This window comes from Delphinapterus leucas, chromosome 11 (genome assembly GCF_059928025.1).
Source record: "Delphinapterus leucas isolate spDelLeu-1000000601 "Yukka" chromosome 11, BTC_Dleu_Yukka2, whole genome shotgun sequence".
In the NCBI taxonomy this organism is placed as follows: domain Eukaryota; kingdom Metazoa; phylum Chordata; class Mammalia; order Artiodactyla; family Monodontidae; genus Delphinapterus; species Delphinapterus leucas.
In genome coordinates this window covers 28,519,802-28,544,503 of record NC_143139.1, presented here as the reverse complement: position 1 = coordinate 28,544,503, position 24,702 = coordinate 28,519,802, and the positions used below count along the sequence as shown (strand labels likewise).

At 34.8% G+C, this 24,702-nt stretch overlaps 1 protein-coding gene across 18 annotated transcripts in view; it reads left to right on the top strand.

The window, feature by feature from the left end:
- CPNE8 (copine 8) overlaps window positions 1-24,702 on the top strand; it is a 350,243-nt gene that overhangs the window by 32,619 nt on the left and 292,922 nt on the right. For 7 of the 18 annotated variants that reach the window (XR_016394895.1, XR_016394896.1, XM_089920498.1 and 4 more), the window contains exons 2-4: window positions 17,513-17,553; window positions 19,030-19,076; window positions 20,433-20,531. Coding sequence is in view for 16 of the 18 variants with exons in the window: in XM_089920498.1 (XP_089776624.1) it covers window positions 17,513-17,553; window positions 19,030-19,076; window positions 20,433-20,531 (187 nt within the window). In the remaining 2 variants the exon portion in view is untranslated. Of the gene's footprint in view, window positions 1-17,512; window positions 17,554-18,314; window positions 18,414-18,559; window positions 18,661-19,029; window positions 20,532-24,702 lie in introns of those variants that run through there. The other 11 variants (XM_089920496.1, XM_089920495.1, XM_089920506.1 and 8 more) reach the window with 8 other exon arrangements.

Below are 24,702 nucleotides of genomic sequence, written 5' to 3'. Positions count from 1 at the left end.
GCTCTACCAATTTACATTGCCACCCAACAGTGTATGAGGATTCTCCTCCACATCCTCTCTAGCATTTTTTATTTGTAGACTTTTTGATGATAGCCATTTTGACAGGTGTGAGGTGATACCTCATTAGGGTTTTGATTTGCATTTTTCTGATAATTTGCCATATTAAGCATCTTTTCATGTACCTGTTAGCCATCTGTATGTCTTCTTTGGAAAAATTTATATTTAGGTATTCTGCCCATTTTTTTTAATGAGTTGATGATTTTCTTTGATATTGAATTGTATGAGCTGCTTGTATATTTTGAATATAAATCCCTTGTCACTTGCACATTTGCAAATATTTTATCTCATTGCATAGGTTGTCTTTCTGTTTTGTTGATGGCTTCCTTTACTGTGCAAAAGCTTTTAAATTTGATTAGGTCCCATTTTTTAATTTTTGCTTTTGTTTCTTTTGCCTTAAGAGACAGATCTAAGAAAATAATGCTGTGATTTATGTCAGAGAATATTTTGCCTGTGTTCTCTTCTAAGTGTTATGTGGTGTCATGTCTTAAATTTAGGTCTTTAAACCATTTTGAGTTTACTTTTGTATATGGTATGAGGGAATATTCTAATTTCATTGTTTTAAATGTAGATGTCCAACTTTCCCTACACCACTTGTTGAAGAGACTGTCTTTTCCCTGTATATTCTTACCTCCTTTGTCTTAGATTAATGGATTATAGGTGCGTGGATTTATTTCTGGACTCTGCATTCTCTTCCCTTGATCTATATGTCATTTTTTTTTGCCAGTACCATGCTGTTTGGATTACTGTAGCTTTGTAGTACAATGTGAAGTCTGGAAAGGTTATATCTCCGGCTTTGTTCTTTTTTCTCAGGATTATTTTGGCAATTTGGGGCCTTTTGTAGTTCCATAGAAATTTTAGGATTATTTGTTCTAGTTCTGTGAAAAATGTCATGAGTATTTAGATAGGGACTGCATTAATTTGTAGATTGCTTTAAATTTGTAGTATAGCTATTTCAACAATATTAATTCTTCCAATCTAAGAGCATGGTGTATCTTTCCATTTTTTGAACCATCTCTAATTTCTTTTATCAATGTTTTATAGTTTTTCATGTTAGGTCTTTCAGTTCCTTGGTTAAATTTATTCATAAATTTTTTTGATGCAATTTTAAATGGGATTTTTTTACTTTCTCTTTCTGATATTTCTGTGTATTAATTTTGGATCTTGCTACCTTGCTGAAGTAATTTATTAGTTCTAATTGTTTTTGTGTGGACACTAGGGCTTTCTAAATAGAGTATCATGTCATGTAAATAATGACAGTTTTACCTCTCCCCTTCTTATTTTGATACTTTTTTATTTCTTTTTCCTGTCTGATTGATGTGGCTAGGACTTTCAATCCTGTTTTAAATAGAAGTGGTGAGAGTGGGCATCCTTGTTTTGTTCCTGAATTTAGTGGGCTTTCAGCTCTTCACTCTTGAGTATGATGTTGACTGTGGGTTTGTCATAAGTGGCATTTATCATGTTGAGATATGTTCCCTCTATAATCACTTTGATGAGAGTTTTTATCATGATTGGATTTTGAATTTTGTCAAATGCCTTTTCCGCATCTGTTGTGATGATCATGTGGTATTTGTCTTTCCTTTTGTTAATGTGGTGTATCATGTTGATTGATCTGCAAATGTAGAACCATCCTTATGATCCTGGAATGAATCCAACTTGATCATGGTGTATGATGCTTTTTATGTATTGTATTCGGTTTGCTAATTTTTTGAGGATTTTTGCATCTATATTCATCAAAAATATTGGCCTGTAATTTTCTTTTTTTGTAGTGGCTTTGTTTTGTTTTGGTGTCATGGTAATGGTGGCCTTGTAGAATGAATTTGGGAGTATACTTTCCTCTTCAATTTTTTGGGATGCTTTGAGAAAGATAGGTATAATGCTTCCTTATATGTTTGGTATAACTCCCCAGTGAAGCTATCTGGTCCTGAATTTTTGTTTGCAGGGAGTTTTGTTTGTTTGTTTTGCTTTGTTTTGTTAACTAAAGATTCTATTTCACTTCTAGTGATTGGTCTGTTCAAATTGTTTCTTTCTTCTTGACTCAGTCTTGGCAGGCTGTATATTTCTAGAAATTTGTCCATTTCTTCTAGGTTGTTCATTTTGTTGGCATATAGCTATTCATAGTGTTCTCGTCTTTTTTTTTTTTTTGTATTTTTGTGGTATTGGTTACTGTTTTCCTCTTTCATTTCTTATTTTTTTAAAATTTGCATCCTCCCTTTCTTCTTGGTGAGCCTGGGTAGAGATCTGTCAGTTTTGTTTTTTTTTATCTTTTCGAAAAACCAGCTCTTGGTTTTATTGATCTTTTCTATGTTTTTTTTTTTTTTAATCTATTTCATTTATTTCCTCTCTGATCTTTATTATTTCTTTTCTTCTGCTGACTTTGTGCTTGTTCTTCTTTTTCTAATTCTTTTAGGTGGTAGGTTAGGTTGTTTATTTGAGATTTTTCTTGTTTCTTGAAGAAGGCCTGTATCACTATGAACTTCCCTCTTAGAACTGCTTTTGCTACATTCCATAGATTTTGTAAAGTAGTGTTTTCATTTCATTTGTCTCTAGGCATTTTCTGATTTCTTTTTTGACTTCATCATTGACCCATTGATTTTTTTTTTTAGTAGCATGTTGTTTAGTCTCCATGTGTTTGTTCTTTTCCCATTTTTCTTTCTATAGTTGATATCTAGTTTCATACCATTGTGGTCAGAAATGAGGCTTGATATTTCTATCCTCTTAAACTTGATGAGGCTTGTTTTGTGACCTAGTATATGGTCTGTACTGGAGAATGTTCCATACATGCTTGACAAGAATGTGTGTTCTGCTTTTTTTGGATGTAATATCCTATAGATATCATTAAGTCCAACCAGTCTACTGCATGATTTAGGACCTCTGTTGCCTGACTGATTTTTTGTCTTGATGATCTGTCCGCTGATGTCAGTGGGGTTAAATCTCCTACTCTTATTGTATTATTGTTGATTTCTCCTTTATGTCTGTTAGTATTTGCTTTATATATTTAGGTGCTCCTGTACTGGGTGCATATATGTTAATGAGTGTCATTTTCTCTTCTTCTATCAATCTTTTTATCATAATATAATGCTTTTTATAATATAATATAATAAATATAATATAATTATAATAATGTCTCTCTTTAGGGTATTTATTTCAAAGTCTTCTTTGTTTGATATAAGTATTGCTATTTCTGCTTTCTTTCTTTTCCACTTCATTAAATACCTTTGTCTATCACGTCACTTTCATTCTGTGTGTGTCTTTTGCGCTGAAGTGAATTTCTTGTAGGTAGCATATTGCAGGTTCCTTTTAAATTTATTTATCTAATAAGACACTGTGTTTTTTTGTTTGGAGCATTTAGTCCATTGACACTTAAAGTAATTATTGATAGGTATGTACTTATTGCCATTTTTATTTTTTGTTTTCCAGTTGTTTTTGGTTCTTCGTTCATTTCCTCTTCTTTTTGTTTTTCCCATTGTGGTTTCATGATTTTCTTTTGTAGTATGATTGAGTTCCTTTCTTTTTGGTTTTTGTGAATCTGTTGTAGGTTTTTGATTTGTGGTTACCATAGGGTTCATATATCTTGACCTATAATTATATGTATTTGCTTTAAACTGATAATCATTTAAGTTCAAACACATTCTAAAAGATCTACATTTTTTACTCCACTTCTCCATATTTCTTGTTTTTGATGTCATATTTTACATCTTTGCTTATCCCTTTACTGTTTATTGTAGCTATAGTTGCTTTTACAATTTTTATTTTTATTTTTTTTAATCTATGTACTGGTTTATTTTTTTTTCACATCTTTATTGGAGTATAACTGCTTTACAATATTGTGTTAGTTTCTGCTGTATAACAAAGTGAATCAGCTATATGTATACATATATCCCCATATCTCCTCCCTCTTGAGCCTCCCTCCTACCCTCCCTATCCCATCCCTCTAGGTTATCACAAAGCATTGAGTTGATCTCCTTGTGCTATGCAGCAGCTTCTCACTAGCCATCCATTTTACATGTGGTAGTGTATATATGTCAATGCTACTCTCTCACTTCGTCCCAGCTTCCCTTCCCTCCCTGTGCCCTCCAATTCCTATTATGTACTTGCCCCCTCCTGCTGGGATTTTCCCTTTCTTATAGATTCTTAGTTCTTTCCATTTAGAGAAGACCGTTCAACATTTCTTTTAGGGTATGCTTAGTATTGCTGAATTCTTTTAGTTTTTGCTTCTCTGAGAATTCTTTATCTCTCCTTCTTTTCTAAATGATAATCTTGTTGGGTAGAATATCCTAGGTTGCAGGCTTTTCCTTTTCAGGACTTTGACTATATTGTGCCACTCCCTCTTGGCCTGCCACGTTTCTGTAGAGAAATCAGCTGATTGCCTTATGGGGGTTCCCTTGTATATGAGTGGTTTTCTCTTGATTCCTTTATAATTCTCTATTTTAACTTTTGCAATTTTAATTATATGTCTTGGTATGGGTCTGTTTGGGTTCTTCTGGTTTGGGACCTTCTGGTTTGGGACCTCTGTGGTTCCTGGACCTGGATATCTGTTTCCTTTAGGTTTGGGAAGTTTTCAGCCATAATTAATTCACATACATTTTTGATTGCTTTTGCTCTCTCTTCTCCTTCTGGAACCCCTATTATGTGTAGGTTGGCCTGTTTTATATTATTCCATAGATCTTGTATGTTGCTCTTGATTTTCTTCATTTGTCTATTTTCTGTTCTCATTGTGTGATTTCCATTATTCTGTCTTCCAAATTGCTTTTAAACTCTTCTGTGTCGTTTAGTTGGCTATTCATTGCTTCTTATCTCAGAAATTGAAGTATCTATTTTTGATTGAGTCATCTTTATAGTTTCTAGTTCCTTGTTAAAATGATCTTCCTTTACATCAATAATCTTTCTTAATTCAGTTAGCATTTTTATTACTAAGTTTTTGAACTCATTATCTGGTGGACTGATTATCTCTGTTTCATTGTTTTTTTCAGGGGTCTTCTTTTGCTGTTTCAATTGAGAGTAGTTTCTCTGACTTTTCATTTTACTTAACTTTCTCTGTCTCTGTGAATTTAGGAGAAACAGTTATCTATCATGGTCTTGAAAGGGTGTTTTTATGTAGGAGCATCCCTGTGTAGACTGTGTGTGTTCAGTGCCTTTGTTGTGATGCCTGGTTTTATGGATGCCAGCCATGTCTTTCCTCAGGGTGTGCTGGCCACTGTTAACTCTATAGGATGTGTGGCTGGTGTTGGAGGATCTAGAGCCAGTGTAGCATGTGAGGTGGGACTTCTTCTCTGCTTCCTGTCACTGCCCTGTCAGAGGTGGGGTGTGTTCTTCAGTTGTTGGAGTAGAAGCCCTGAGGGTCAGGCTGGTCAGACTTTATTAACCTTGAGTGCCTGTCCTGTAACAAAGGAAGGGATTGCTGAAGCAAGTGAGGCCCATGCACTCACCCTCACCAAGGTCTGATGTGCTATGTAGACATCTGCAGCTCTGCTCAGATGGAACCCAAAGTCATGTCTCTTCTCTTATTGTGTTTTTCCTTGATCTAGTACAATTCTATAGCATGGAGTGGGTGGGTCTAGAGCATTTGCTGGGCTGGGGTTGGGCGTCAGGGCATTGTGGCTGCAGGAATTGAGGTGGCCACGCTGCTACCAGATATCTGGGCTGCCACTGTGGCAGTCTTCTCCCAGGACTTTTCTGCTAAAGATCCAGCGTGAAGCTGTGGCTTGGAATGGGTAAGGCCATAGCACTGTCTTGGCTTGAAGAAGGACCACAGTGTGAGGGTTGTGGTGTCTCAGCAAGTGCTGACAATGGCCATTGGTACCCCACTAGGACCACACCCTAGGCCCACAGTGGCTGCTGCCACCCCACCAGGACCACACCACACTACACCTAGGCCTCTGGGTTCTTTCTCCATAGCTAGACTGAGTCTTTTCTCAGGGCTGTCTCAGATCTCATGCCAAGCTGTGGTGTGGAATGAGCAGAGCTGGAGTGTTCTTCTCATTTGGATTGGGGAGTATGGCAAGGTGGTGGCCACCAGTGTAAAGCCCTCTCTGCCCTGATCATTGGGCAGTCAGCACAGGTACACTCTTTGTGAGTAGAGTCTAGGCTTTTCTAGCTCTTCTATCTGTCCCAATGTTTCTTCCAGCAGCCAGGGGAGCTTGTCTCCTCCCTGAAGGACCCCAGGACTGGGATAGCCAATTTGTGGCTCGACGTGCTTGCTCCCCAAGTGAGAGTCCACCATGTGGACCTTCTCTTCCTTTCACATTCCTCTCAGGGCCAGAGGTCCCAACTTTATCCTTTTTTCTTCCTACCTTGTTATGTGGAAATCTTTCTTATAGCTTTGGTTGTATAGGAGTTCTGCCAGTTTCCAGTTAGTTTTCCATGTGAATTGTTCCACATGTAAATGTATTTTTGGTGTGTTTGTGGGGGGTGGTGAGCTTCAGTCCTCCTATTCTTCTATCTTTATCTGCTCAGTAATGCCCTTTTGCTGCAGGGCCTGGCATGTGGTCTTGCTGCCTATTGTCCCTGTAGCCTTGCTTATTACCTTGTGATGCTGGTCTCTGCTGATTTACCAGGTCTTTGGGGGTTTGTCCTTGTTTTAGTTCTTTCCATTGGGTCAGTTATGTTCTTAAGTTACCTCCATAAAACATCTCCATACTTTCATTATAAATTTCCCTGTTTTGTGTCACTTACAACTAAATGAGTCTTAATTCATGCAGCTAATATTTATCTATGTCACAGGACATTCTTATTTATTTAATTTTCATGTCATTGCTTACTATTGAGGATGAATTTCATGTAATATGTTCAATGACTGACTGTATTGCTTCTCTTGTAAAATGTCTATTCACTTATGTAGCCCATTTTTCTTTTGAAGTATTTATATTTTTCTCATTAATTTAGAGAATGTTTTGTATATTTATAGCTTTAACATTTTATCTATCATCTATTATATATGTAACAATATGTTTTAACTTTTATTATTATACCATTTTTGAATAGACGTTTAAAATGAGTTCATTATCAAATAAGTTAATATTTTCTCTGAGCTTTGTGTAAAGCGCAGAAAGTATTCTTCATGCCAAGGTTTTAAAAATAGTATCTTACATTTTCTTCCATTTTTCCCTAATTGATTCTGTTTGGTATTATATTTTCTATAATTTACTTTAAAATATTTCAATAGAGGCAGTGTGATTTAGATGCTTGTGTTAGATTATAGTGTTAAATCTGAAGTATCTTAATCAGTATCTTACATATTTAGGATGTGCTGTGTTAGTATTTGAAGTCTAACTGAGAGCCCACACTTAAGAAATGCCTACTCTGAAACTATTCTATGATTTTTATCCTTGATCAGCACCAGAGGGTTTTATAATTACTGTGTATGTCAGAAATGACTTTTTTTTTTTACTAGTGATGTGTATGGTGATCAGATATGTGAATTGACCACTTTACACCACTAGATGATTATAATAAAAAAGACAGTAATAAGTACTAGAGAGGATATGGAGAAATTGGAACCTTCATACATTGTTGGTAGGAATGTAACATGGTGCAACTACTTTGAAAAATAGTTTGGCAGTTTCTCAAAATGTTAAAAAGTGTTATTATATGAGCCAGAAATTCCACTTCTAGGTATGTATCCAAGAGAACTGAAATTCTATGTTCACACAAAAACCTATATGCAGACGTTTAAGGCAGCATTATGGATGATAGCCAAAAGTGGAAACAACCCAAATGTGTATCATTTAATGAACAAAATGGGATATATCCATACAATGGAATATTATTTGGATATAAAAAGTAAAGATACTGATACTTGCCATAACATGGATGAACCTTAAAAACATTATGCTAGGTAAAAGAAACTAGTCACAAAAGGCCATATATTGTGTAATTCCATTTATATGAAATATGCAGAATGGGCAAATGCATAGAGACAGAAAGTATATTGGTGGTTATCAAGGGTTGGAGGAGGTGGAATTGGGAGCGACTACTAATGGGTAGAGTTTTTGTGGGGGGTGGTGTTGGTGGTGGTGAAAATGTTCTAAAATTAGATAGTGGTGATGATTGCATAGCTCTTTGAATATACTATAAACCACTGAATTGTACATTTTTAAAGGGTGAATTGTATGGTCTGGGAATTATATCTGAGTAAAATTGTTATTAAAAATATATATATGCAGATTGGCTAGAAATATTGCACAAATGAACAGGGCATATGAACCTAGAGAATCCTGTGATTATGCCTTTTGGAGTGGTGCCCTAAACCTAGGGACTCCTTGGGTCATGGGCACAGAATGTTTAGAGGATTCTCTACCATGATTTGACCAGAGGTTAGATGAATCTTGTCAGCAGAAGATTGTCACATCTGCCTTAGGCTGCTGTTCTGAATGCCTGAAAGCACAGAGAGTTGGAACTTGATTAAACATAGAGCATATTATGTGACTGTTTTGAGTCCCACTTATTAATGTATGTGCCTTTGGCAGAATTTGGTCTGAGACTTGCTTTCATGGTAACAGCACTTGGGAGTGAAGTGATAGTGTAAGAGAATTGCACAGCACTCACATACTTCAGCAATTGAAGGCAACAGATAACTACCAAAAAGTCCAAAGTGGATAGGACAGTTGTTAACAATTGGTACTCAGGAATATTACTGACCTTTATGTATTCATCATGCCTCTAACCACTTTACTGAATTATCCTGTTAATTTTGAAAGATTTTATTAATTAATTATCTTACTTTTTTCTGGGTACAAAATTAAATCTTTTGCACTTAATGATAATTTTCCTCTTTCCTGTAGTGTGTCTTATTTTCATTTTATAATTTATTTGCTAGAGCTTGGAAAACAATGATGAGTGGTATGATAACACTGTTTGAGTTCATTTCATTTTATACTTAATAATATGGACAAATAATATAACCAATACAAAAATTGAAAGTCAAAATCAAAATTATAAATCAGTCAAAAATTTACAAAAATACACCTTAAGCATTTATTATTCTTGCAACTTTTTCCACATTATTTAACCTCTCTGAATTTTACTATCTCACCTGGAAAATGGATTCAGAAAATAATTGCTACTTATTAGGATTATGGTGAAGATTAAATAAAATGATTTATTTAAAGTGCTCATACCATATTCTTGGATTGGAAGAATCAACATTGTGAAAATGACTCTACTACCCAAAGCAATCTACAGATTCAGTGCAATCCCTATCAAACTACCACTGGCATTTTCCACAGAACTAGAGCAAAAAATTTCACAATTTGTATGGAAATACAAAAGACCCCAAATAGCCAAAGCAATCTTGAGAAAGAAAAATGGAGGTGGAGGAATCAGGCTCCCAGACTTCAGACTATACTACAAAGCTACAGTAATTAAGAGAGTATGGTACTGGCACAAAAACAGAAATATAGATCAATGGAGCAGGATACAAAGGCCAGAGATAAACCTACGCACATATGGTCACCTTATCTTTGATAAAGGAGGCAAGAATATACAGTGGAGAAAAGACAGCCTCTTCAATAAGTGGTTCTTGGAAAACTGGACAGCTACATGTAAAAGAATGAAATTAGAACACTCCCTAACACCATACACAAAAATAAACTCAAAATGGATTAAAAACCTAAATGTAAGGCCAGACACTATAAAACTCTTAGAGGAAAACATAGGCAGAACACTCTATGACATAAATCACAGCAAGATCGTTTTTGACCCACCTCCTAGAGAAATGGAAATAAAAACAAAAATAAACAAATGGGACCTAATGAAACTTCAAAGCTTTTGCACAGCAAAGGAAACAATAAACAAGATGAAAAGACAACCCTCAGAATGGGAGAAAATATTTGCAAATGAAGCAATGGACAAAGGATTAATCTCCAAAATTTACAAGCAGCTCATGCAGCTCAATAACAAAAAAACAAATAACCCAATCCAAAAATGGGCAGAAGACCTAAATAGACATTTCTCCAAAGAAGATATACAGATTGCTAACAAACACATGAAAGAATGCTCAACATCATTAATCATTAGAGAAATGCAAATCAAAAGTACAATGAGATATCATCTCACACCAGTCAGAATGGCAATGTAGATCAAAAAATGTAGATCAAAAAATCTACAAACAATAAATGCTTGTGAGGGTGTGGAGAAAAAGGAATCCTCTTGCACTGTTTGTGGGAATGTAAATTGATACAGCTACTATGGAGAACAGTATGGAGGTTCCTTAAAAAACTAAAAATAGAACTACCACATGACCCAGCAATCCCACTACTGGGCATATACCCTGAGAAAACCATAATTCAAAAAGCCATATACCACAATGTTCATTGCAGCTCTCTTTACAATAGCCAGGACATGGAAGCAACCTAAGTGTCCATCAACAGATGAATGGATAAAGAAGATGTGTCACATATATACAATGGAATATTACTCAGCCATAAAAAGAAGTGAAATTGAGTTGTTTGTAGTCAGGTGGGTAGACCTAGAGTATGTCATACAGAGTGAAGTTAGTCAGAAAGAGAAAAACAAATACCGTATGCTAACAGACATATATGGAATCTAAAAAACAACAAAAAAAGTGGTCATGAAGAACCTAGGGGCAAGACGGGAATAAAGACACAGACCTACTAGAGCATGGCCTTGAGGATACGAGGAGGGGAAAGGGTAAGCGGACAGAGTGAGAGAGTGGCATGGACATATATACACTGCTAAATGTAAAATAGATAGATAGTGGGAAGCAACTGCATAGCACAGGGAGATCAGCTCGGTTCTTCGTTACCACCTAGAGTGGTGGGATAGGGAGCGTGGGAGGGAGGGAGACGCAAGAGGGAAGAGATATGGGGATATGTGTATATGTATAACGGATTCACTTTGTTATAAAACAGAAACTAACACACCATTATAAAGCAATTATACTCCAATAAAGTTGTTGAAATAAATAAATAAAGTGCTCAGCACACAAAAAAGAAGCAAGTGGTAGCATTAGCCATGCCCCTATAAGAGGTAAGGCCTGCCAGTTTTTATGTATGAAGATTGCAAAATTTTGAATACAATTTTAAATATTAAAAAAAATAAACTGTTCAGCACGGTGCCTGGCACCCAGCTAAGTAAATAAATAGTAAGTGCGGAATTTGTGACGTAGGTTCATGTTGGGTATGATGGAGTAGACGGAGGGAATAATCATTTCTACCTTCTCAGGGGACACCACTGAGGAAAGGCTGAAAGAGGAATTCACATTTCCCAGCAGAAATGAGGTTGCTGAGGAAATTTTAGGGACAGGGTAAAATAATAGTACAGAAATATGAGGCAATTTTAGACTAAAGGACTGTAAAAAATCTGAAATGTCTGGAACAGAGTCTGTGATATGGAATATGGATAGAAGTGCAGCTAGAGATAAAGCTGGGATCAGAATGTGGCAGGTATGTAGTATTATTTTAAGGAGTTTGGAGTTTCTGTTGGTAATGGGTTTTATGCAGGGGAGCCATTTGGTCAGGTTTTACTGTAGAGAACTTTCTCTTGGAGACATCTTGGTGAATGAACTGGGAGACAGGAGGCAGGAAGACCAGTTAAGAGCTAGCTCTAAGGTCTGGGATGCAGTTGGGACTTGGAAGCAGAAGCCAAGGTGGGGGAAGCATTAGCAGAAGGAGATGGAGGGGAAGGATGATTGGAGTCTTGCTTGGAAGAGAGATGGGTTGAACCCTGTTGCTGTATTAGTTTCCTGTAGCTGTTGTAACAAATTATCACAAACTTGTTGACTTAAAATCACAGAAATTTTTTCTTACAGTTCTGGAAGCCAGAAGTGTAAATAGAGTGTCACTTGGCTGAAACCAAGATGTTGGTAGGGCTGCTTTCCCTCTGGGGGTTCTGGTGGAGAAGCCATTCCTTGCTCTTTTCCAGCTTCTTGTGGCTGCTGGCATGCCTTGGCTTGTGGCTGCATCATTTGGGTCTTCAAGGCTAGAGCCCACACATCTCTCTCTGCTCTGTTCACATCACTCTGTGTCAAATCTCCCTCTGCCTTCTTCTTATTAGGATATGTGATTGATTGCATTTAGGGCCCACCCAGATAATCCAGGATAAATGCCTCATCACAGAATCAATAATTTAGTCACATCTGCACAGACCTTTTTTCCCCTAAATAAGGGTCACATTAATAGGACCCAGAGATTAAGACCTGTTATGTTTGGGGGGCCATAATTCTGCCTTCCATTGTTGCCACTTACTGAGATAGGAAATAAAGAGGCTACAAGACTGCAGAAAATATAATGAAATTAGTTTTGTACATAAGTTTTAGGTTTTTAAGAAGACTCATATTCTGTTCTCAGTTTCTTTTATCCTTCCCATTTTTAACACAAATGTTTCTCTTCTTTGGCTGAAATCAGGGATTGGGTTTTGTAAAACCCATCTTTTTTTCTAAAAGCTTGTATCACCCTGAGTTAACCCTACATATTACTTCAAACCAAAGGGTTCTTCTGTTTACCTTAGCTCAGGCAAACAGAGCTCTGACATGTCAGATTGTGAAAAACCCTGAGTTTCCTTTAAGTAAATTTCAAGAATATCAATCATAGGTGAATACAGAAAAATTTTCACCATTAATTATCTTCCCCTCAAATTCTTTTAGTATATATACCAAATTCAACCCAGGCAAAGGTTGAAACTGTATATTTTATTACTGACCTTTTCAGCTCAACAGTACTAATAAATACTTTAAAACAACCATTTGCAGCAAAAACTGAAAAATAAAGTTTATTTTATTACTAGTTTTCATTGAGTAATATATATCATACACGATAAAGTTCTACTTGTATGCTCAGGCTATGAAAGGTGGCTGCTGCTGAGCTGAAATTTTAGTCTATTTGTACAACTTCAAACCTGAATGTCTATTCTTATTTTCTTGAAAGCTGGTAAACTTGTTAAGTACTTTCCAATGATCCTACCCTTTAGAATTACTTGGTGTCTTAGATTCTAGCTAATTCTGGCTTTTTAGTAAGCTTCAGTTTCAAAATACTTGATTTGTTTCATTTCTAAAGTTTTACTTTTTCAGTACAGTGTTTCTATTTGCCGTAGAAGTTTTAGGTTCAGGAAAAAATTTTTTTCCTTAAATTTGCATGCTAAATTTCCAGCTGTAATATTTGTTCAAAGAATAAAAATAATGCATAAATGAGTCATAGAGAATTAAATATTGCATTCAAGTGACTTCCAAAGATTCGATGAATTTCCTTTCAGTTGCTCAAAACAAGTCTTGATTTCCCTGTCATTATTTAAAAAACTCAGAAAACCATTTTGTGTGTTATATGCATTAAATATATAATATATATATATAATATATATATATATATGCATGCCAAGAACTTCTTAATTCCAGTCCTTAAGACAATATAATGCCCAAGGTAAGGGCCCTAGACATGACCCAGTGACATGGGGCATGTTTATAATTTCCTCACTCAGGTTTTATTCAGTTAATGAGTTACTTATTAGGGCAAAGGTCTAATATGCCACCTTCCTCTTCTACTCTTTTTTCCATAATAAAACACCTCATCATACCTATAGTGAAAAAGGTGATGCTTTTGATTGGATACTAAAACCGTTCATTCGTACAGACCTTTGCTTATGTGCCAACTAGGTTCTGTGGTTGCCTAAGCAATATTTAGTAAAGACCTTGCAGGCGGTCAGTTGATCCTGAGACTAAGTTGAATAACAGGTAAATAAAAGTCCTCTAATAATTTCCTAAATTTTAATTAAACCCAGAGTCATTCTGTTCATAGATACAGAACAGTTCTCAGAGGCAGTTATATTTATGCAGAGACGTGGTTCTCTGTCCACATGTAGAAAATTTATGCTGGACTGTGTTTGTAAAATGATAAAGCATTGTTTGGCTCTATTCATAGGCTATATTTTTGTTCATATGGAAAATTAAATAGAACAATTTTTTATTTGCCTCTATTATAAGCTATATTTTTGTTCTTATTAAAAATTAAATAGAACAATTCCACTCAGGTACAGCAGTGGAGCCTCGTTACATGTTGTCTAAGTTCTGCTGGCCACAAGTAGCTTTTTGGAATTCACTTCATACCTTCAGTTTGAAGATTTATTCCCTAAAACAAATATATTGTGTGCTTTTTTAAAATTAGCACTTTAAAAATTCACAAATAGTAAAATTGTCTTTACTGTGAAACTATTAACTTTAGAATTCATAATATATACAAGTAGATTTTCTTTTTCAAAATGCATCTGTGTTAGGATATTAATATTTGCTTCCCTTTTAAAGGAATCAAAAAATTCAATATTTACTACACTAAGAACAATACTTATTAGCTTATTTCATTTACTGAGTTGGAAAGAATTAGGAGCAGGCCTACAACTTGTAGGTTAACTCACTTACAAATATCCTTTACCTTAATAGATGGTGTTGTTATGCTCATTTTACATGTGAATAATTAGAAGTTTTAGTTTTCCACTAATAAACTCTCATTATATAATTGTAACAGAAAAGGATACTTAACCTTAAAAAAAAGGCAATTATTTCAAGATATACATTTGTTTAGACTGTTTTTGTTATATAGACATACCTATAAATTGTTTTTTTTCTAGTATATTTAAAAAAATAATTTGGTTAAGAGCTAACTGTTGTACCTGATGTTTTTTATTTGTAGTTGAATTAATTTTACTCTATTTTACTCTTCCTTCTCCCCATAATAAACTGTTATTTTATATACCATCCAATATTGCTATTTATTTCTGAGTTTGTCCTCTTAGTAAAGTTCAGGCATCTTGAGATTTGAGAACATGTTTAATTAGTGCTTAGTTAGGTCTTGGGCATAGAATATTTTCTTGAAAAATACTTGCAGAATTGCTCTGAAGTTTAAATGGAATTGCAATTTTCCTGTTAGAGAAAGATAAGTCTGAGATGTCATTTTAAGAGGTTAACTGGCTGTTCAGTATGGGTCTTGGAATGCCGGTTGAGTATAAAAACTATAATGGTCAAGAAAACTGTAATATTCATCTTGGCCACTAAGCACAGTTCTGTGCTAATAACTATATGAGAAGCCATCTTAAAATTGGAAGGTGGCTTGTTGAGCATAAAATCAGAGTAAGCAGCGTTGTCGGATGCGCTAATTGACTATTGTCATCGAGGGAAGGTAGCTTGATGCATCTGTCTGTTTTAAGAGATTAATATCAATGACGATTGAATTATAAAGGGGGAAGTCAGGGAACCTTTTCTCCTGGATGGTCCTGGAAAGGTGTTACTAACTTCTTCCTTATCTACCCCTATTGCAGGCTTCATGCAAAATATGCCTCTTCCATTAACCTAGTACTTCTTCATACAGGTTAGAGTTTAATTGATTGCGCTTTAGCTTTAGTTATGATATTTCAATCATACTCTTAAGTCCAGACATTTTAATTGGAATTTGAGATGAGTGGTTACTAGAGCAAATCATGCAATTCACAGATTAAATTTTTGGTTAGGTTATTTCTTCAGGTAAGTTTTCTGACTAATGCACTGTATTTCTCCATAATTTCTTTTCAGGAATTTGCTCTCTTCCTTGTTTAGCTACATCAAGGTTTATAGAATAGAAAGACCTGTTCAGGATTTTTATAATGTTCAAGTTCAATATTCCATTATAAAATTGTAGGCATAATGTTAAAGGCATCCTAACTCGAGCAAAAGGCAACCTCATGGAGGGAAGAGTAACCTTCCTATATAAAAGCTGGTGAGGGGTGGTGTGTGTGTGTTTTTTTAAAGTGCTTTATATAGAAAACAAAAATATTTTTCTGTGACTAAGTACAGTTATGTTTGGCCTCCTATCCTAGTTCTCTTTGTTCATAGCATAGGCGGCATCTCTCTTCACATTAGCCTATAAACAAGAATTTATTTTATGTCATACTCTAGTGGCTCAACGAGTAGGTATAATGGGAGGCCTTCTACATTTCCAACAGTCAGGAAAACAAGTTGTTTCTCCCTGACTTCTCCAGACAATGTAGCATTTTGTAAAGAACAGGGCAAAAGGTTGACTTCATTGGAATATTCTGTACTGGGCTGTGTGGTCTTATTCATTTACTCAGTTTCTCTGACCCTCAGCTTATTTTCTTTTTTTTATACAATAGCCTTCACAATAATACCTCTCTTTTAACTTAATGTGAAAGTGCTTTGTTTCTAATGGGATATTAGGGAGGAAAAAATCTTGCATTCCTGTCATCAGTCCTAACTTTATGATGCATTTTGATAATCACTGGTCTTTTGCAGTGATTCTTATCATGTAAGAATATTTGCCTTTTACAAACTTTTAAAATCATATAACTTTGAGTATAGTAGTCTTCGGGGAATTAAATCTAGTCAGAGATAGTTTATTCTATTTTATTCATATGATCAAATTATAGCTGAAATTTATTGTCAAACAGCAATGGGAAAGCTAAACTGCAAAGTTCAGGGACTAAGTTATGAAGAGTTTATGGAGTTTTTTCCCCCTCATATTATAAAGGGTCTAAGGTTTTTTGTTTGTTTTTGACCTTACCTACTGTATGTTATGGATCATAATCGCTAGAAGAAATAATGTGCAAGTAAAGTCTATGATTAAGAATATTTATCTTTATTGTTGATAGAAATCCATTATTTTGTATTTATGGTTAAAGATTGTAAGGTTTTTATTTTTTTTAAGATAAATAAGGCACCGAAATCACATTATTTGCTTTTAAATGTGTATAACATAGTTTTTGAGTCCCAAGCACACTGCAATATTTGCACTGTCATCTCTCCTCGACTTTAGTGAACTCTGAAAGAAAGAGCTGAATTACATTTTTTAGGACACTTAATGAGCAAAACTAGACACATAGGAAAGGCTGGAGAATTTCCATGTGAGCGGAGAGCTACCTTTTAAAATATATAACATAGTATATTCTCAAATGGAAATGTTTTAAATTTACTGTTTGCCAGTCATTGCTGGAGTGTCTGCTTAGGGGACAGAAGGATTATTTTAATATGATTTCTGACTAGTGGTCTTTGACTTAATTCCAAATATAAACATGTCTGATAGTTTCTTTCCGGGAATATTTGAAGGCATAATCCCATTTTTTTTTTTTTTTTGTCTGTGCTGTTCTGTTGACTGTGTTTTTATTTTCTCAGTGTATAGTGATTCCATAGAAGGAGTAACTTTTAAGAACCTGAAATATGAAAGGCTATCAGGTTGATATGAAAAAAAGCCTTTTAAATAACAAGCACGGTACAGATAAATGCACATGAGTGGTAGTCCTGGTGAAAGAATACAACAGGGTAAACATGAGATTTTTATTATAAGTATTAAACATAAAAATGTAATTTAACTATTATAAATTATTACCAATTAATGGAGGATGAATATGAAGCACAAATGTAACTTTTGGAACTTTCAAGTCATCATTCATGTATATATATATTTATATTTATATAAATATTTTGGTATTATATTTATCTAACATTTTCTCTTTTATTCAACAGAAATCTTCTTGACAGAGACACATTTTCTAAATCTGATCCAAGTAAGTACCTATTACTTGCTTTTTTTTTTTTTTCGGTACACGGGCCTCTCACTGTTGTGGCCTCTCCCGTTGCGGAGCACAGGCTCGGGACGCGCAGGCTCAGCGGCCATGGCTCACGGGCCCAGCTGCTCCGCGGCATGTGGGATCTTCCCGGACCGGGGCACGAACCCGTGTCCCCTGCATCGGCAGGCGGGCTCTCAACCACTGCGCCACCAGGGAAGCCCTATTACTTGCTTTTTGAAATAGTCAACTTATTTTACTTGATTTTTCAAAAAGTTGTTTGAAAATCATAGTTCTTATTTAAATATTTGTTTTGAAGCCTAGAGAGCAAGATGGAGTATAGTCTTAGGCCCTGCATTCTCATCTACCTGGGCAGTACTCTGGCAAAAGAGAGGGAATTGCTTAGCATTTTGAGAATAAGATGACAATGCAGATGACTGCAATGTAGGACAGTTCACTTTGAAATTAAACCTCATCGTATAGCCATATGGTAGAAATTATCTTTGAAAGACAACTGTAATGGGCCATAATTTTATGATCAAGTCAGAATAATTATTTTCCTTTTTTTGTGAATAAATGCAGTATATAAAGGCATGTACAACCAAGTGAATTATATAATATCTTGAATGAGCTGAAGTTTTTGATTCCTAATTATATATATTGAAAATTGGAGATAAATTGTAAAATGAGACAGTTTAAATTAGAAAACAACAGAAATAATGTATAAATCAAATAGTGAGTCCAAATCTTGTAATATTTAGAAGCTGATATCCAGCAGCTCTCCATCTCTACAGATGTGTGAACCTGTGTGGTTTAACTACAGGAGAGAGGTTTTGTCAGTTGACAGAAGAATTCTTGAGGTAGTCACTGGAGAAAAGGCATTAAACTTTGTGGGTATTAAAAATTCCTGGGGCCCATTGACAAGTGGGTGGGATATTTTTATAAATTAATCTTTACCCCAAACTCTTAATCTCCCTTTTTTGCAACTTCCTTTTGTGGTTCATAGGATTTCTTACTTGTTTACAAACATTGAGGATAGGAGTTGCAAATATTAAATGTGGCATATGATTTGCTCCAGATATCCTGCCTATGATGGTTTTGAGCATTGTAAGTATCCTAGGAAGAGCTTGACTTATGACTGGTAACATACTGAAATATTTCAAACTGTTTAACCTTAGTTAAAAGATTTTTTTATCTATATCTGTAGCATAATGCAATTGAAGACATTAGCAAATAATTGTTATTTTTTTTTGTGCCTAGCTCTATACATGCTAAGTTCTAAAGACCTGATATTGTTTCTTGCTTTTGTATAAAAAATTTTCATCATGTGATGATTTATTAGCAATTTTCATGCCAGAGTAAGGCTAGGAACTAATTTTAATATAGCTTTTGTACAGCTGAAAAATAAATTGGATATATTTATATCTGATATTTATAAAAAACGTTTAGATATATTTATTTTTTCATCTTTTGTAGTTTGTGTCTTGTATGTACAAGGAGTTGGAAATAAAGAATGGAGAGAGGTAAGAATCTGAATTAAAAAAATTGTGCTGGAAGACATGGTATAAGTTATAATGTGATCAAGATGATACTTTCCTGTTTTTAGTTATTTTAGTAATTTTCTTATAGATTTATTTATTTTTATTTATTTATTTTTGGCTGCATTGTGTCTTTGTTTCTGCTTGCAGGCTTTCTCTAGTTGTGGCGAGCAGGGACTACTCTTTGTTGTGGTGCGTGGGCTTCTCATTGTGGTGGCTTCTCTTGTTGTGGAGCACTGCCTCTAGGCATGCGGGCTTCTGTAGTTGTGGCACACAGGCTCAGTAGTTGTGGCTTGCAGGCTCTAGATCTCAGGCTCAGTATTGTGGCGCATGGGCTTAGTTGCTTCACGGTTTGTGGGATCTTCCCGGACAAGGGCTCAAACCCATGTCCCCTGCATTGGCAGGCAGATTCTCAACCTCTGCACCACCAGGGAAGTCCTTCAACCCAAAGATTGAATTTCTTTTTTATTTTATTTCATTTTAATTTGATGAAAGCAATCTTTGTGTTTTGTTCTTAATAATCCTTAATGTTTAGCTCATTTATGATCTTTCTGTGGAATAATCTAGCCTTGAATTTGTATTTTCCTCAGTCTTACATAAATTTAATGTGATCCAATTCTTACATAATTGAAGTTTGTGGTTTTAGTCTCACTTTTTGAGGTCAACTGCTGATTTTATAAAATATTGCTTTAAAGCGTTTTAAAAGTGATATCAATTATCACCTGCTTTTTGACAGTTAATAACTTGTTATTTGAAAATAAAGTAGAAACTCAGTTTCCTAATACAAATACTTTGTGTAATGGAGTAAGAGCAAGGAGGCAGAATTACTTTTTTCATGGTTAATAATTTTATTTATTTATTTTTATTGCAGTATAGTTGATGTGTAATATGTTTCAGGTGTACAATATACTGATTCACAAATTTTAAGGGTTGTACTCCATTTATAGTTATTATAAAGTATTGGCTATATCCCCTGTGTTGTATAGTATATCTTTCTAGCTTGTTTTATACATAATAGTTTTTACCTCTTAGTCCCCTCCGCCTGTATTGCCCCTCCCCACTTTCCTCTCCCCATTGGGAACCACTAGTTTTGTTCTTTATATCTGTGAGTCTGTTTCCTTTTTGTTATACTCACTAGTTTGTTGTATTTTTTAGATTCCATGTATAAATAATATCATCCAGTATTTGTCGTTCTCTGTCTTATTTCACTTAGCATAATACCCTCCAAGTCCATTCATGTTGTTGCAAATGTAAAATTTCATTCTTTTTTATGGGTAATATGCCATTTTGTATATATGTGTGTGTGTGTATATATATATATTTATATCTCACATCTTCCAGTCCAAGAACATGGTATACCTTTCCATCTGTTTATGTCATCTTCAGTTTCTTTCATCAGCATCTTACAGTTTTTGGCATACAGGTCTTTTGCCTCCTCAGGTAGGTTTATTCCTAGTTATTTTATTCTTATTGATGCAATGATAAATGGGATTATCTTACTGGTATTTCATAGATAGTATAAAGAAATGCAACAGATTTCTGTATATTTGTATCCTGCAAAGTTACCAAATTCATTGATGAGCTCTACTAGTTTTATGGTGGCTGCTTTAGGTTTTTCTGTGGATAATATCATTTCAACTGCAAACAGTGACAGTTTTACTTCTTCCTTACCAATTTGGATTTCTTTTATTTTTTCTTGTGTAATTGCTATGTCTAGGACTTCCAATACAATGTTGAATAAAACTGGTGAGAGTGGGCAGCCTTGTCTTAGAGGAAATTCTTATAGATTTATACTGTTGAGTATGATATTAGCTGTGGGATTTTCATATATGGGATTTTCATATATGCCCTTTATTATGTTGAGGTATGTTTCCTTTATGCTCACATTCTAGAGAGTTATAATAAATGGATGTTGAATTTTGGGGACTGTTAAAGGAACTGAGATAAATATCCATAATGTATAGGACCAGGCATCTTGGCCAATGAAAATCCTTAATGATGAGGCTTTCTTATTGCCTAAGCAATGAGATGTAAGTTTCTTATTTAATATACAGTGTTTTTCATAATAATAATGACTCTTGTTCTAAGCCCTTTAGAATACTGACTAATTTAGTTTGCACAACAACCTTAAGAGGTAGATGCCATTTGCATCCTTATTTTACACATGAAGAAATTAAAGAACAGAAAGCTTAAGTGACTTGACCAAAGTTAGCCAGTTGTAAATAATAGAATGGGGATTTCAACCCAGGCCATTTGGCTCTATAGTTCCTAATTTGCAGAATCCTTATCTGACTCCAACCTTGACGTTCTGGTTTTATTAATAGAAATTCTATAAATTGATCTTTGGGTCTTTAATAATCTTCTTCAGCTTGACTTTGGATGAAAAACAAGTAAGAGAAGAAGCCTACTATTTAGGTAAAATGGCATAATATTAAAATAAATCAGAAAACAGAATATTTTACTTATTTATTTTTTTCTCTTTGAAGGGGTAGAATGTATAAGAGGGAATAATATGCAAAATTGGTATAAAAACAAAGTAGAAATTGAGAATATGATGATAAATAGGACCCAGAATCATATAGAGTGGGTAGGGAAAAGATGGACGAAGATGGGGAGATACCAGTTAAGAGACAATTTCAATAGACAGCATTTCAAAAAAATTAAAAGTGTTAAGAACTAGAGAATAGTCTGGAAGAATAGAAAAGGAAGTGTCAGATGCAGAGACAGCATTTTGTAGGTAAAATCCATTGTATATAGCATCTAATTGAACTAGCTGGATAAAGGAAAGGGGTGAAAAAAATGAAATACACTGTATATATTATTAAATCCCCACCAAATCATTTGAGAAAGTCAGTTTCTTTACATTGAGAGCCAGTATGGTATACAGTGGTTAAGGGAGTACATGTGACCTCTTAGTGACTGTTTCCTCATCTGAAATGTGGGGAATTATGCTAATGATTCTAGCTCACACAGTAGTTATGAGGATTAAACTAACCACTGGACCATGACTGGCACATAGTAAACACTATATGATTAAGGCTACCTTGGTTCTCTAAGAGATCAAAATACATTTTTAAGAATAACAAAACTAGTAAGTGGCAGGTAAGTAAATTCCTGCATTATAATATTCTGTAAAATTCATTGTACAAGCCCAACAGTTGATGGGAAAATGACCTGTGGGATTTACTTGGCCTCAAACCTAATATGATGGTATGGTGTTGCATAACTGCTAAAAAGCTAATGCAATCTGAGGATGCATTGATGGGTGTGCAATGCTTACATTAAGGAAGATAATGTTGTTATATTGAGCTGTATTAAATTGTCATTTTGGTAGCTCAGAGTGGTTGAGTGTTGGCAATTTTATGTGGTTCAATTAAATACTCTTGTATTTTGCTCTCGTAGGAGCAAATCTGGAATGTTTGTTTTCAGTTCTCCATTTGAGATCATTGAAATGCCATATATGAGGAGGGCTACCATCTTGAAGAAAGGGATAGACACTATGTCATATTAATGAAGGAATGTTTAACCTGAAAAATGCAAAGACTCTGAGTAGTTATAATAATTGTCTTCAGATTCTTAAAAGTATTTTGATTTAGACATGGGGGTACAGTTACTTGAAGTTGAAACAAGAAAGGAGGAAAGAAAAAATTTGGCTCAAAGGATGAAGAGACAAAGGCATATTTTGTTCACTGTGGGTAAGACCTTTGTAACATTTAGAGTATTCCATGGTAGAATGGGTTTCCTAGAACAGTATCCTGGAGCTAGAACTATAGTGGATGTCCTGTCCTGTATTCAAACAGCGGTTGGACTAATTCATCAGGAAAAAAACTGGACTTAATTAGTTCTAATTACTTGCAACTCTGATTTTATGATGCTATAGAAGTCATAAAGAGTTTTGCACTCATATTATCAATTATTCCCATTATCTTTTAAGTACTGAGCATATTTTACAAAATAATAACAAGAACCACTCTAATAATTATCCTCAGTGTATTTGGAATTAGACAAGTAAAACAATATTTTAGATATTTTAGTAAAAATTTAAAATATATTCATCCATTTATCAATTTGACCTGTATTTATTGGGTGCCTATCCTGTAGCTGCAGTGGTGGAAAAAATTTTAAATAGACAGTATTTTTACCTCAAGGAGCATAAAATATAGTTGAAGAGTTTTACCAGCAACTTCAGTGTGACTATACAATCCATTTACTGATTGAGGTATCAATACTGTGTCAGTAACATAGTGGTCATGTTTGTATTTGAATTTAGATGTGTTCTGGAAAAGTATGTATTCACTAGCCACATGATTTTATGTTCTGGGATGAATTACTTTTATACAGTAAGGAGAAATTAAAAAAAGAAAAAAAAATGGGCTTCCCTGGTGGCGCAGTGGTTGAGGGTCCACCTGCCGATGCGGGGGACGCCGGTTCGTGCCCCGGTCCGGGAGGATCCCACATGCCGCGGAGCGGCTGGTCCCGTGGGCCATGGCCGCTGGGCTTGCGCGTCCGGAGCCTGTGCTCTGCGGCGGGAGAGGCCACAGCAGAGGGAGGCCCGCGTACTGCAAAAAAATAAATAAATAAAAAAAATTTTAAAAAGCTTAAAATATGTGGAAACAAATGCTCCAAATAAAGTGATAAAAAATTATTTAAAACTGTAGTGGTAATCTGCAGTTTAAAAATTATATCTGACACTATTACAATTACCTGCATACAAAAAATTCTATCTAATGATTGTGAATTGTCAAAGTAATTTATCTTTTAAAACTAAAACAATATTTCAGTGCATAATAATTTGGAGCTAGAAATGATAAAGTGCCATGAATTATGAAAATATGAAAACCTCTTAGTGGTGAATGGAAATAGCAAAGTCATGTCCCTAAGGATGCACACATACTTGGCTTTGAGAGGTTCTGAAAATGTTGCAATTAATTTCTTTGAGTTAAATTTTAGTTATCCATAGGTCATCTATTTTGTGAATTACTTTTAAACATTTAAAATTACAGAGTTGGTTCCCGATTCCATATGTTAGTTATATAATGAAATGAAGCAAGCTGAAGTTGTTTATAACTCACAGTGAGTGTACTTTGGAGGCAAATCTACTGCCAAATGCTGATTTCCATAGTTTGACATTGTCTCTGTTCTGCACTGTTCCATTGATATTGAGCTGTTTTAATATTTATTCATGTCCATGCTGAATAATATATGTATAATACGTAAACACACACATATTGAGAAAGGATAAGAAAATTTTTCATAGCTCAGCTTAAATGTTACTTTACCTGTTGACCTTTTCTAACCCTCACAACTAGAATTTCCTCCTTTCATCTTTTTGAAATCCCATGACTTAAATATCTTTCTTATGGTCCTTGTCACCTTCTACTTTATATCATTCAACAAACATTAAAGACTTTTTTGTGAACCTATTTTCTTCTGTGTCTTCACTTCTTAATTCAGTGCTCCTTAAAGGTCAAGCTCCTCCCTACAGCATTTAGGATAGGGCTTTTGTGCTTAGAAGATGCTCAGTTAATATTTGTTAACAGGAGGAATTTGAGGATACCCTCAAATATGGGCACACACTTAATGATTGTGGTTTCAGAATTTATGAGTTGCA